The 14,587-nt window shown below is 35.1% G+C and overlaps 1 protein-coding gene across 8 annotated transcripts in view; it reads left to right on the top strand.

Moving 5' to 3' along the window:
• The first annotated feature begins 1,739 nt into the window (after nt 1–1,739).
• Nucleotides 1,740–14,587, top strand: part of LOC123516902 (synaptophysin-like) — a 36,674-nt gene continuing 23,826 nt past the window's right edge. For 3 of the 8 annotated variants that reach the window (XR_006678334.1, XR_006678335.1, XM_045276657.1), the window contains exons 1-6: nt 1,740–1,982; nt 2,954–2,977; nt 6,939–6,965; nt 7,110–7,151; nt 8,231–8,299; nt 13,031–13,158. Coding sequence is in view for 5 of the 8 variants with exons in the window: in XM_045276657.1 (XP_045132592.1) it covers nt 1,743–1,982; nt 2,954–2,977; nt 6,939–6,965; nt 7,110–7,151; nt 8,231–8,299; nt 13,031–13,158 (530 nt within the window). In the remaining 3 variants the exon portion in view is untranslated. The remainder of the gene's footprint in view (nt 1,983–2,953; nt 2,978–6,938; nt 6,966–7,109; nt 7,152–8,230; nt 8,300–13,030; nt 13,159–14,587) is intronic. The other 5 variants (XR_006678336.1, XM_045276661.1, XM_045276659.1 and 2 more) reach the window with 4 other exon arrangements.

The raw sequence follows: 14,587 nt of genomic DNA on the forward strand, positions 1-14,587 counted from the left end.
ATATATATATATATATATATATATATATATATATATATATATATATATATATATATATATATATATTATTTTAAGAAAGATTTTGATGTAAACCATAGATTGTTATTCTGTCTAGTTTTGGGATTGGGGGTATTTGTTGGAATGGCTGAGGGACGATCTAAGTTCATGGCAGAAATAAGTAAAGTAGTTGTCCACGGTAGTGAGGGTTGTAAAGCGGATGTCAGCATGCAGTGGTGTTCTCCATTGTAGGTTTTGCTTATATCCTGATGATCTTGTATCATACACTAGCTATACCTAGCTACTGAAATTTCTAAGTCTAACCATTTTGTTTCCCACGGTATTTTGCAGACATTAATTTTTTAACACTCAGTTGGTAAATGTGCCAGAATGAACTTTTACACGAATTTCCTAGACGCTCCTACTCTTTTACCATATTTATTTGGAAACCAAGCCTTACAAGATGTAGATAACTATAAAGATCTTGAGGTCAGGGTGGATTAATTACCCCCTGAAGTCCCACTTGCATGTGAGAGAAATCACTGGCAAGGCTGAAGGCATGGATACATCTTAAATGATACCCTTTGTAGATCTCCTGATTTTATGAAGGCAGTTTTCATTTCACATATTCGCCCTATCTTGGACTTTGCCTCTGTGGTTTAGTGACATATTAGGCATTCAGAAAATGTTCAGAGGAGATGGATTAAGAAAATTGCCGGTTTTCATGATTTGCTATATAGTGAACGTCTCAATGTCTCGCTAGATTGAGTCTTTACTCCATTAAAGGAATTAAAGTTGATCAGAGCTGATCTAATTATGGTGTTCAACATTCTGAAAGGGCTGTGTCCTAATCTTTGTCACCTAGCTCTTGTCTACAAATCAAAACAGATACAGGCTTTTTGTTCATCGGTACGATACTGATATTCGAGTTGCTTCTTCTTCCGTACAGCGGGTCATTAGCATTTGGAATAATTTACCTGAAGCAGTTGTCTTAGCAAATTCTCTTAATATCTTTAAACAGCCTCTCGATACTTCTCTTGGTCAAATTCTGTATATTTTTTTTTATTTTTTATTTTTTATTTATTTATTTATTTTTTTTGTTGACTTTAGGATGTTGAGGTTCATGAATTGTAAAATAGTGTCCTGTGCTGTGATCTTTCAAGATTGCTAACCTGACTGTATTTGCTTAAGAGTAGTAAGACCTTATGGCAGTGGTTTATGATATCTAAGTTTTTGGTGATGCCACATCAACTCATCTAATGGACTTTACAGCTGTCTTGGCTAGAGGCGTCATCTGATTCTGCTGTAGATGGGGATCTCCCCATTTAGGTAAGAAATCTAGGTACCTATAACCATTTAAAAATAGTCGCGCAGTTCTATTTGCTATTTTTTTTTATTTCTATCTATTATATATATATATATATATATATATATATATATATATATATATATATATATATATATATATATATATATATATATATATATGCAATTTTTTTTTCATTTGCTAGTGTCCTCAAAATCTAACTTCTCTACCATTCAGCTAAGAAAAAAGACAATTTACAAGCGCACATAAAAGTCTTGCTGTGCCACGTTATCACTTATTAAGTTATTACCAAGGAGATTGAATAGGCAATCTAACCTCCATACTTGTTACTCTTGTTTACTCTCTCGTCCCGCCTCCCCGCCCCCCCCTCCTCCCTCTCTATGTGTGTATGCATGCATGTATATATATGTATGCATGTATGAATGTATGTATGCATATTGGCAGGAACAATTTGGGCGTCTGGGAGGCTTGGCTGGGATGGATTTGGCAGGACAGAGGACACCGCCATCTATCGCCAACTTGCAGCATTTGTTACGTCCTCCCACGAAGTCCCATCCTCGCTCTACTCATCCCGGCGGTCACTGTGGTTGTAGTCTGCTTACCACACCCACAGCTGCAACATTCTCACCTGCCAATCGAGCCAACAGCAAGTATGGAGGTGAGAGAGAGAGAGAGAGAGAGAGAGAGAGAGATAAGTGTCCAAGCAGGTTGAAAACACATAGGCACAACGTCAACGAAAGCCAAAACAAGAAAAGTAAAACTACATTACCAAGAGCCACTAACTAAACTCAACCTTACTTCTATGTCTCCGTTTACTATTGTTCTTATCCTTAAGATAACGTCAATGCACATGGCTGACACGCAAAGGTAAAGACACCACCTCCTTCTCATAGTCAGTCACCGTAGGCAGTGTTTTCTGCCAGACACAAGAAAAAAACGCGTGCAAGAACATTTTACTCTCTTCCTTCATGATGTGCCTTTTTTTTTTTTTTAGTTGATATGTATATTTTAGTACAAAACAGCATACCTGCTGACAAATTGACGATAGGTTGAAGTTTGGGTGAGTGCTACCAATTCCAGACAGCCTCGTGTGCTTCATGATGTATTCCATGTTTTTTTTTTTTTTCCAGCCTTGCTAAATATCAATAGGGAAATTCATAAGGTCACGGTAGGTCATTTAAGTATCACTAGTGAGGTTTTGGGCATAACCCCATCAGTCATTAGGTTAGGTTACTGGCCCTTAGGGGTGTTGGTTAGATTAGATTTTGCATTCCTTACCCTAATTTGATATTCCCAAATGTCCTTACACAATTGTTGAAGTAGGTGTGGTACATTTTTTAGAAAAGCCAGGATTGATGTACATAGCAGCAACAAATAAAAGTAAGATCTACAAATATGCAATTGATTTACAAGTACGACCTAAGAATAAAAATATCACAAATCAGATGATCAGATCTATATTCTAATTTCAGATTCTGTGTGATTTCTGGAATTAAATACTTAGTTGGTTATTAGTTCTTCAAGGTTTTTAGATTAATATAATGAAGATAATCTAAATATGAAAAGTGTGATCTTGCATGATTATTGTTTTTCTGTCTAAAGATTTTTCTAATGAGGATGTATCTTTAGATGCAGCCACAAGAAGAACCACAGGTAAAATTTGTACATTTATGCATGTTCAGCCAAGTGGCATAGCTAAGGTGGGGTGGAGGGGACGATCCGCCCTGGGCAGCATTTTTTTAGGATAACACTTTTGGTCCGTTTTACTTCATTAGGCCTGTTTGTACTATTAACAATTAGGCTTAAGCCCATTTTCTGGATAAACACAAGCCAAAATGTGTGTCTATTCAATAAAAAAATGTACACACACACACACACACACACATATATATATATATATATATATATATATATATATATATATATATATATATACAGTAAGTACTCGTTATACAGTATATGTGCGTTCCTGAAAACCTTACCGCAAATTAGAATTGCCGTATACTGAACCCATTATAACATGTAATAATAGGGAATGCATTCTGGCACGTCAAGTCACCCTTACGGAAATTAAAATACATGAAAATAGTCATATAAAAAAAAATGTAAAGTACTATGCAAAAGAAATAAACAGAAATTTTTTTTATTTTACCTTTCACTCGCCATGTATTCTATCAGATGATGTTCCTCTTTAGGCTAAGGGACAGTAGGGATTTCAGCCCTTACTCATCTTCCGCTGAATGGGCGGATGAGGATAAGATGTCGTCGTCTGCACTGTCGGAAGCAGATGTGGAAGGGCCAGCTGTAGCAGGGTCGGTACGTTTCAGTGGTTTGAAGAAAGAGGATATGGAGGTAGGGCTGGCTGTAGAACCATCGGCAGCGGATGTGGAAGGGCCAGCTGTAGTAGGGTCGGCAGGTGTGACAGGGACGGCATGTCTGACTGGCTTAAAGAACGAGTAGATGGAGGACTGTTTGGTTTTTCTTGTTTTTTCATCATAGATTTCTTGATAAATCTTGACACTTTGCTCAACATCATGAGCCACTTTGCTACTCCTGGCAGGATTTGGGTGACGTTCCTTCAGGGTTACCAGAGCTTTTTCGATACCACCGAGACATTCTCTAAGAGTTTTGATGTCCAGGCCACGCACAAGTTCTTCTTCCTCGTCTCCCTCTTTTTCTGCCTCCTATGATGCCTTGTTTAGCTCTATAAGTTCATTTTAGAGAGGTGCAGCATGGCTTTCCAAAAGATCTTGAACATCATCATCATCAACTTCATCGAAGCCAGCCCTATGGCACAGATTTACTATGACATTTCTGATCGCACCAATGTTATCTTCAGTGAAGCCTAGGAAGTCATGGGCGCATTCTGGCCATACTTTAATCCATGCCAAGTTCATGGTAGACGTCTTCACTTTGTCCTAAGTTGACTTAATGTTATCTAAGGTGTGTGTGATGTTATACGACTTCTACCATTCTCTGATAGTGGGCTTGCCAGGCCCATCTGTGCCCTTTATCAGTTGCTGCTTGGTTTGCTGCTAGTAGGAGGCTTTAAATGTTTACCATAATTATTGTGAATATATTTGTGCTTACAATAGACCTTTTAATATTCCATTTATTCATCTAATTAGTAATGCATGTAAGTAATATGTAATGCAGTTAAAAAAAAAAGGGGGAAGGAGAAGAGAGAATAGGCTCCAAGGGTGGTCAAGTTAAAGTCGGTACTGTGAGTGGCGGGGAGGTGTGGCGTGGATGACGTCATCACCTCTGCTCTCCCGCGCTAGGTCCTTTCGGATGACATGAGCGGATAACATATCTGAATTTTTCTTACCATATATCGAATCAAGGGTAGTAATTTCCAAATACTGTAACTGTGAATTTACTGGATAAAGAAATACTGTATAATGAGGACTTACTATATATATATATATATATATATATATATATATATATATATATATATATATATATATATATATATATATATATATATATATATATATATATATATATATATACATACATATATTCTCTTTTAAACAGATGAGGTAAAGGCAAAGTAAATCTCAGCATTGTTGAGCTTTGTGTTGTCTTTTTCTATTTGTCTAATTAACTTTTGTTCTGTGGGTGGCTGTGCTCCGAGAAGCTGTCCAAAAGTGGGTTGTTTGAGCTTCCCAGAGCACAGTCACTTGCAGAACAAGAATTCAATATACTATAAAAAAAAAAAAAAAAAAAACCACACACAAAGCTCAATAATGCTCTTCTGTATATATATATATATATATATATATATATATATATATATATATATATATATATATATATATATATATATATATATATACACATACACACACACACACATGTGTATAATTTAAGGGTTGCACTGTAATATTGTATTACTTCTGGGAAGGATGGCAAACTTGAAGGCTGTGGGCAACCCTGGACGGCAAAAAACATTAGCTACGCCACTGGTTTAGCCTCAAGAATTGTCTTTTAATCTTTATTTCGTTTAAATTAAAGAACTTAATTTTCCATTTCCATTTATTTTTTATGTGGATATAGAAAATTAGTGTTACTTTATGCATTGAATACATTTAACATCTTGCTTATTTTAGATGTTATTGCATGTAGTAAATTGATTGCTCGTGCCAGTGTGCATGGTTGGAGATCATTAGATGCATGGAACAGGTAACAGAACATTATTTAAAGTTTATCATTGTTTGAAAAGGTAAAGTTTGTGTTTACATAGGTCATCCTTTTTCATTTGATTTCAATCCAAAAAGCTTGTACATTTACTTTGCTTTACTAAGATGATTCCAATGTTATGTTTTTCTTTTGTTCATCCCTTGTTTGCTTGCATGTCTTTTGCAACATCTCTGTTCATTACACTCTACTCTTCTTATTGTTCATATTGCTCTTAACCTGCCATGCTTAACTATCGGATAACATTGCACCTCTTATTTATGCATTGCTCATCTTTCATTTCCAAGGTAAGCACTCTGACTTTAATGAAAATGGAAATATATTCATCTCCTAGAATTTAGCGGCCAGTTGCAGGAATGGAGGGCTAGGGTGAAAATGTAACTTTCTGGGAAATGATACTTGGCATAGCTACTATCTATCTATCTATCTGACTATCTATCTATCTATCTATCTATCTATCTATATCTATCTATCTATCTATCTATCTATCTATCTATATATATATATATATATATATATATATATATATATATATATATATATATATATATATATATATATATATATATATATATATATATATATATAATTTTATTTTATTCATTATTATTTTTTTTTTACTCATATAGTTAATGAGTTGCAGCTTGAAATATTTTGCTTACTTTATATATTTCCTATCCAACAGTGTAGTATTCAGGAAGGAAGTCCTATTGCTTTTGAAAATAAATTGATATACAGTGGTACTTACTTTAGGAATAGAGTAGGATGAAAAAAGGTAGATGTTGCTAGACAGGGTTGAAAGAGGTTGACTAGGCAAGGTGCAAGTACAAAGGCACAACTTTGGAGAACAAAGGAGAAACCCCATGAGGTCCATATGGCATCTGAGGGTTAAGGTCGGTGAGGGCATGAAAAACATTTTTGCAAAGGATCATAATGATAGCATGAAGTAGTTGAAGCTTGCAGGACTTTTAACACTTGCTTGTTTTAAAGATTGTAGAGAAGTGCACCTATTTGATGTAAAATTAAAAGTTATGAGTATTGAACATGTGTTTAATGCGAAAAGGTTTCTTCCCCTGGATGTCTTTCTCTGACATGGATTGTTTTTAATATTGGGATGAATTCTTGGAAGACTGCTGATCAAGGTTTTTGAGGTTCTGCTTCATTCTCTAGAGAGATTGTAGAGGACTCAATAAGATATGCCCAGGGAAGACAGTATATACCAAAGATGATATTGAGAATTTTTACTTAATACTTTTTTTCACTTATTCCTTGAAAGCTTGGGAGTAGTGCTTATATTGTTCTTTCCTTCATCATACATTTTATTGTAAATTTTCCTGGAGCTCTAAGATCAAAGGTGATATAAATGTTTTAATGTAAATGCAAATCTTTTATTCTTCTCCTTTTCATGCAGCCAATGCCTATGCAATATGAACAACAGGTATGCATACTATTATCATCATGTTGCATGAAATCCATGACTAAGCATTACATGAAATATGTAACTGTTATGACTATATATTTCCTGTTAAGTAGTCAGTTCAATACATGCATATAAGATGGTTATTGCTTTTGTTACATGCAGCCCCCGCCTGCATATATGGAACAACCCAAGATGCCACTCCAGGTACAGTCAAGATTCTACCTCAAATATGTTTTGAGTGTTCAAAAATTTCTTGAAAGAGCAACAATTCCTGAAACTAAAAAAATAGTTAATTTATTTTGTGTTCAAAAATTTTTTTGAAAGAGCAACAATTCCTGAAACAAAAAAAATAGTTCATTTATAATCTTTTAAATTCATATGACTATATGTAGACAAATTTTCAAGCAGTTTGGTCCATATCTCTTTGTTTCAATAGATTTAATTAAAATATCTATTTTCATACTAATGATTTTTCTTTTTCTTTATAAATTTCAAAAATATTAATATTATCTTGAGATGAAATATTATTAATAATAGGCTTATGCATAAAATTTTTAATTTAATAACCTATGATTGACTACCATGAAAGCTCTATAAGTCTAAAAGGAAAGATAAAGCTTGATTTAGTGATAAGTGTGGAGTGGGTTTAAGAAATAAAGAGGTTTTTTGTTTGTGGACTTTTCATCAGATACTCTGGCAGAAGCTAAATATAATTATCATTTGAAGTTCTTGCTAGTGCCATTTAGGTGTTTAGATGGTAGTCTGTCTTGAAACAGTCTTTATTTGGTGTTCATTCCACATTAGTGTGATGGCTCTGTTGTGCAAGATTCAGCTGAAAAAACCATCTCTGTATTTTGTTTCCTACATTTGAGGGAAGAGTGATGCTGAAGTTAGATAGCATCATACCCACTTTCCTGCTTAAATTTAGTTCACTTGTTTTCCAGTCATCTGAATTTGAAAGCCTTCTTGGTGATTTGAACTCCTATGGTGGTATTGATCATATTGGTTTTTTCTTTTATTTTTCAAAACTGCAGCAAAATATTGGCATCAAGTTGTTAATGATCTTTAAAATTTTATTTATATGTAAGTTTCTAGTTAGATGGCTCATTGCTAATACATAATTTCTAAGAAATTCACTTCAGTTTTACTGAAATATAAGCCTATTCTATGAATCATATTCTACCTAAAGTAGTATGAAGTTTAGTTTATTGAAAACCAATGGTCTCATTGTTAGCAGATTCTTGCCACCCTGAGTTTACCTGCAATGTATATTTTTATTTCAGGGTATACTGGCACAAGCAAATCTAGGTGTGCTGAAGGAACCAAGAGGCTTCATCAAGGTTCTAGAGTTTGTAAGTAAATTGATAATTAGATAGTTTACTGTTTTTTTTTTATAGTTATTTACCTTTTTAATGATTTCCTCAGTACAAACACTTTTCATGTAACTTTTCTTTTATGATCTTCTTGAATGATCATTGTCAACTTTATTGGATACACATTCTATATATATATATATATATATATATATATATATATATATATATATATATATATATATATATATATATATATATATATATATATATATATATATATATATATATATATATATATATATATATATATATATATATGCTTACACATGTTAGTTTTGTTCACCTAATGGTTCCTTAAGAAGCTATTATTTCTAACATACTCTTCATACAAGCCTAGATATCTTAAGCCAGCTGTTCAGTATGATGGATTTTCAACATTCTATTTATTTGTTTTACCTAAAATTTTGCATATTTATAACACTCCTACACCTTTATTTTTTCCAGATTTTTTTTTCTTTTGAAAGTTTAAGAGCTCCTTTACAAACACACTGAATCTCAAAAAAAGAGAGAAAAATAAATTCACGATATGCTGCAGGTGTACACTCTTGATCTTTAACTTAGCATGTTTGAAATTTTTATTCTTATCATTGAGTTTGAGAAAAAAGGTTAAAAAGATCTTGTAACTTTCAACTTGCAATAAATTTTGACACCATGAAGGTTTTTCACATACTGTATAAGAGTTTAAAATTATAAACATGTATGTACTTTTCCATTTAGTTCTTTCTAACTATCCTAAAGATTTGATGGGGTTCATTATCTCCATCATTTTATCTGGATCCTCACACATTTGACCATACACTTTCTTTGTTTTTCATTTTGCTATTCATTTATCTGAAGAATAGTTTTGGTTCCTTCTTACATTTGCCTGTATCATCTTTCTCTTAAATTTTTCTTTCTTCTCAAATAGCACTGGTTTAATTTTGCCTCAGGTTCTGTGTATGTACTTTCCTGCCCCATCTATTCCATATCTTTTCTCTCTTCCCTCTTGTGGTTACTTTGCATCTTCTACTATACCAATTTCTCTTTTATTTTTCTTTGTATTTACTTTTTGTTGCACATCTTTTAACTTTCTCCTTATACAGTCTGCACAAAAAGTTACCGTGTCATGGGAACAACTCGGTAACTTTTCACATAGAATGTAATTCTCGTCCCACAAGAGAACAGAGAGGATTGAGAGAGATTTTGTATGTCTGGCAGCAAGGTACACCCTCCTCCTCACACAAAGTAGGTGGAGATGCTCATCAATACATTATCAATTGCCAAAAAGAGCTGATACTTATATGGTATCACTGCCTTATTTGCTTTTTCTGCTTCCTGCTCATATTGTGCTTCTGTTTTTATGTATCAAAGCCAAGTAGACATGGGTAAAAGATGCACTGATGAGAAAACTATTACACTTAACCCTCTGCTATTGCGCCCAATTGGGGCCGAAATAGCCGCGCCATAACCGAAAACGCGATAGCCGAATTGAACAACTAATGGTGAAAATTGTTATTGGTGCCGCAACCACAAATTTTACTCCTAGTATCCCTCATTTTTACCTTTTTTTTAATTACTGTATAATCCATTGGTACCAATTAAAACATGTCAAGGTTATAGCATAGAAAAATTACATCAGCTCATTGTATTTACTGTAAATTCCTCATACAGTCGATTAATTTATCCCAAACATTTTCTCAACACTTCTCTTCATCTCACCACTGTCTATGCACTTCACTATTTCAAGTTTCTGCGTGTAAGTTACGTTCTTTCTTTTCTTTATTTCCTTGCCAGGTGCCGCTGCCTTACGTTCAGTGATGGTAGGTCATGGCTGGGTGCGCGTTAGCAGGCATCTGAGGTCGCGGTAATGAAATTTTAACAGCTTTTCATGGGTGCGTGATAGCAATAAAACGTGATAGCTGAAGTCGCGATAGCCGAGGGTTGACTGTATAGCTATCATAGATCTCTATAAAGCAGATCTTCAGTAGCAAAGAAATTTGTATTCAACAGGGATTTAAAGCTGGCAGGAGCAAAAGTTTACCACTCCCATGAAAGCCATCTGGAATCTCACATAAGACACCTGAGAGAACAAGGGCATGTCTCAGGAGGTAGCTGATGGTCAATATAAGTTGTACAGGCTATCAAATTCAGGAAGGGAATCCAAATACTGTACATATATTAGCTGATGTCTCTTTTCTTCTTACTACCTGTAATGCTTTGCACCGTGACCTTAGGTACCGTACTTACCATACAAAGAAAAAGCACTTTTTTATTTATTTTTTTTATTTACAAGTTAATACTACATGGTATAGTAAATTGCCAAAAGTTCATGGTGAGATGCCGAAAACGAACTATTTTTTTTTCTTATACCATGTGGGCTTTTCTCGGGAATTTATGGGCTAAAGGGGATACTTTTTGGGGTTACCTCCTATCTGAAAGCCCACCCGCTAGGAAACCGTTGCCCCGAGTGAGGAGGCCCAACCTACACTCGGACCGTGGACAGGATTCGAACCCGTGCGCTTTGAGACCCCTCGAACCCCAAAGCGCGCATGGTTCCACTGTACCACGGCGACCCCTAATTGACAGAATATTAGTACATGAGAAATGTATTGCACAATACAAAATAGTAATATAATCTAAACAGTAAAAAATTGCATACAATAATACAAGACGCCATTTGTTACATAGTCTTTCTTGGATATACACGCCCTTTTCACTTTTCACTGATTATCTTTTTCATTGAAAGATTCACATTTACTTGTTTAAAATTTTTTCTTGCCGAAAGTTACACTCATTTTGAAGGCCAACATTTTCATTTCAAAAGATACACTTTCATTTTAAACAATACACTATTACACTTTTAGCCATTTATTGGCCTCACATTAAAATTTCTGAAAAGTAGGAGCCTTGTGTATATCAGTATCACTCACTTATAAGTATACTGCTATCTTTTAAAGATGTGTATTTGGAACTCAAAATGGATAATCTTGAGTTTTCATTTGAAATAACCAAAGCTTTAATTTTCCAACAGGACAGGGCACTACTAGCTCTTACTGCTAAAATTATCAAGAAATGGCTAGATAATTGTGAAGTCAATGCCATAAAAGATTGGCTTGACAATTCACTTATATTTTTCCAATTGAGGATTTATGGTGTATATTTAAGGGCAAATTAACAGACTGTGACATCTCTGCACTCACTAAAGAGCTTTGCAAATATTGGGCCGATTTCTTTCCTGAGATGCTTTGAAATTTAGCTGATAGTGTACTAAAATGTCTAAGAGAGGTGCTCAAAAAACAAGGAAATACAATGAATACTAAGTGCTGGAGGGAGTTAGAATTTGTTATTTTTGTGATCTAACTAGAAATGTGCAGCAAAAGACTATTGGTGTGGTAATTTTTTGCACAGACTATCTATTGATGAATGCTTCCCAATTCCGTTGTATGCTTTCTGTTGTATTAAAGGTGCTCCAGCCCATCTCACTGTAATGGCTCCTCATTTATTCAAAGTTAGTCTTTACATAGTCATATCTTTTATTCCTAGAGTATAATCTTCACATCTGCTTTCCCCTTCCTTTTCTTTAATATGAAACTTTATCATCATATGGTCACCTTTTCTTGGTGAACAATTGTAGTTTGTCTTCTTTTCATAATACTAGATTTAATCTTGATGGCTCTTCTCCTTCTCTGTGTTCTCCAGTGTTTTCCTTGATCTTCTATGTCATGATATTATTTGTGAATTTCAGAATTTTATCTCTTCATGAATTTTCTCTTTTATTCATCTTCTCTTCACAATTAGAATCTAATGCAATAATTTTATTGTATTTTTTTTAATATCAAGCCATTTTTCTGTCTCACTCAACAATTGTCCATGCTCTTTTCTATTCAAAACCTTTGTTTTTGGGTAAAATATACAACACACTAACATATCTTCCTTCTCTTCTATTTATTAGTTTTAAATTTAAACCTTCCTCTAAACCTTTTCCACACTCCATTTTAATATACTTTTTTTTTACAAGCATCATCACTCCTCCTTCTTTCCCACATCTGTTTCTTGTCCACATGTTATAATTCCTCATCCCTAAACTTGGTGTCTATATGTATCTGCTTAGTTTCCACCATTACCATGATGTTCAATTATTTTTTTAATTCATTGACTTCATCAATCACTGAGACTGAACCATCAGCATTAGTGTATGCCATTTCCCATGTCCTTCCCTCTCTTATTGCAAAGCTTCTACTTTGAGTGTACCACTCAGCTCTAAGTCCATTACTCTTCTGAAAAGTACCCTATCCTCTTATATTCTTTGTTCACTTGCTTCTCTTGCTTCTGATCTCAGTTTGCCAAGTTTTTTTCTTTTCTTCCTCATTACGGCATCATGGCAGCCTGGTCAATCTTACCACTTAGTCACTAAACTAGCATTACTATAGTTGTCTAAATTAGCATCTCTGATGGTACCAGTGGTGTGGCAGTTTGGTTGTTCTGTCATGTTATTTACAACCCATCCCCATGTTAGATTTTGAGTCCCATTCATTGCTTGTGACATGAAGACAGAACTGACTGCCAGTGTTAGATACAATTGCCTAGTTGCATTTTAGCAAAAACATGACACACAAACTGCAGTAGAGTTATGTACTTAAATCTATATGATAAACTTATAATGTACTGTATCAAACCCTAAATAGACATCTATATAACAATTATGAATTATTCTTTTCTCACCAACAGGTGTTCAGCATCTGTGCATTTGCTACCACAACAAGCTTCTCATCATATTTCACCCTGCAAGTGTTGTGCACTCCCTCAGATGAAAAGCCTAGTGAAACTTTCACAGGGCAAATTACATATCCATTTCAGTAAGTAAATGTATCATGACACACACACACACACACACACACACACACACACACACACACACACACACACACACACACACACACACACACACACACACACACACCACGTAGTGTAGTGGTTAGCACGCTCAACTCACGATTGAGAGGGCCCGGGTTTGAGTCCCAGGAAGCGGCGAGGCAAATGGATAAGCCTCTTAATGTGTAGCCCTTGCTCACCTAGCAGTAAATAGGTATGGGATGTAACTCGAGGGGTTGTGGCCTTGCTTTCCTGGTGTATGGAGTGTGTTGTTGTCTCAGTCTTACCCAAAATCGGTTTATGAGCTCTGAGCTCGCTCCGTAATGGGGAAGGCTGGCTGGGTGACCAGCAGACGACCGTGGTGGTGAATTACACACACACACACACACACACACACACACACACACACACACACACACACACACACACACACACACACACACACACACACACTGATCTTGAGAGAAGAATATGACATCCGAAGCACAAGATCGCATAGTAAAAAGCTGAGAAAGGGAAGATGTCTGAGAGATATTAAAAAATATAGTTTCCTGCAGAGATGTATTGAGACGTGGAACAGTTTAAATGAAGAAGTAGTGTCTGCAACGAGTGTGCACACTTTTAAAGTAAGATTGGATAAGTGTAGATATGGAGACGGGGCCACATGAGCATAAAGCCCAGGCCCTGTAAAACTACAACTAGGTAAATACAACTAGGTAAATACACACACAAAGAAAGTTTGAAGGAAATGGAACTATTAACTTTGAAGGATAGATGGGAGAGAGGAGATCTAATAATGATGTATGAGATAGTAAACTGTATGGAAAAGATAAATAGTCAAAACTTGGTATTACAGACGGAGGATGATGGATGAACAAGAGAACACTGCAAGAAGATCATGAAAAGTCTCTAAGGAACATTAAAAAAGTTTAGTTTTCCACATAGGATGGTGGACATCTGTAACAACTTGAGTGAAGAGATTGTAGCAGCAGAAAGTGTGTATAAATTTAAGGAAAAGTTGGATAAAAGTAGATATGGAGACATCACTATGAGCTCTGCTCTGATCCTATAGTATACAACTAGGTACACACACACACACACACACACACACACACACACACACACACACACACACACACACACACACACACACACACACACACACACACACACACACACACATTTGTACCAATAAGACAACATAGAGAAGTTGGAAAGCAGGACTGGTTTAACGATAGATGTGAAAAGGCTAGAACAAGAAAAGAGGATGCATGGAAGAGGTGGAGAAGGAAAAGACGGATTAAGCAGTGGGAAAGTTACAAAAGAGCAAGAAATGAATATGTGTTGATTAGAAGAGAAGAAAGAAAGAAACAAGAAAAGGATATAATTGATAAATGTAAAGACCAACCAAGG

Source organism: Portunus trituberculatus, chromosome 41, assembly GCF_017591435.1.
Source record: "Portunus trituberculatus isolate SZX2019 chromosome 41, ASM1759143v1, whole genome shotgun sequence".
NCBI lineage: Eukaryota > Metazoa > Arthropoda > Malacostraca > Decapoda > Portunidae > Portunus > Portunus trituberculatus.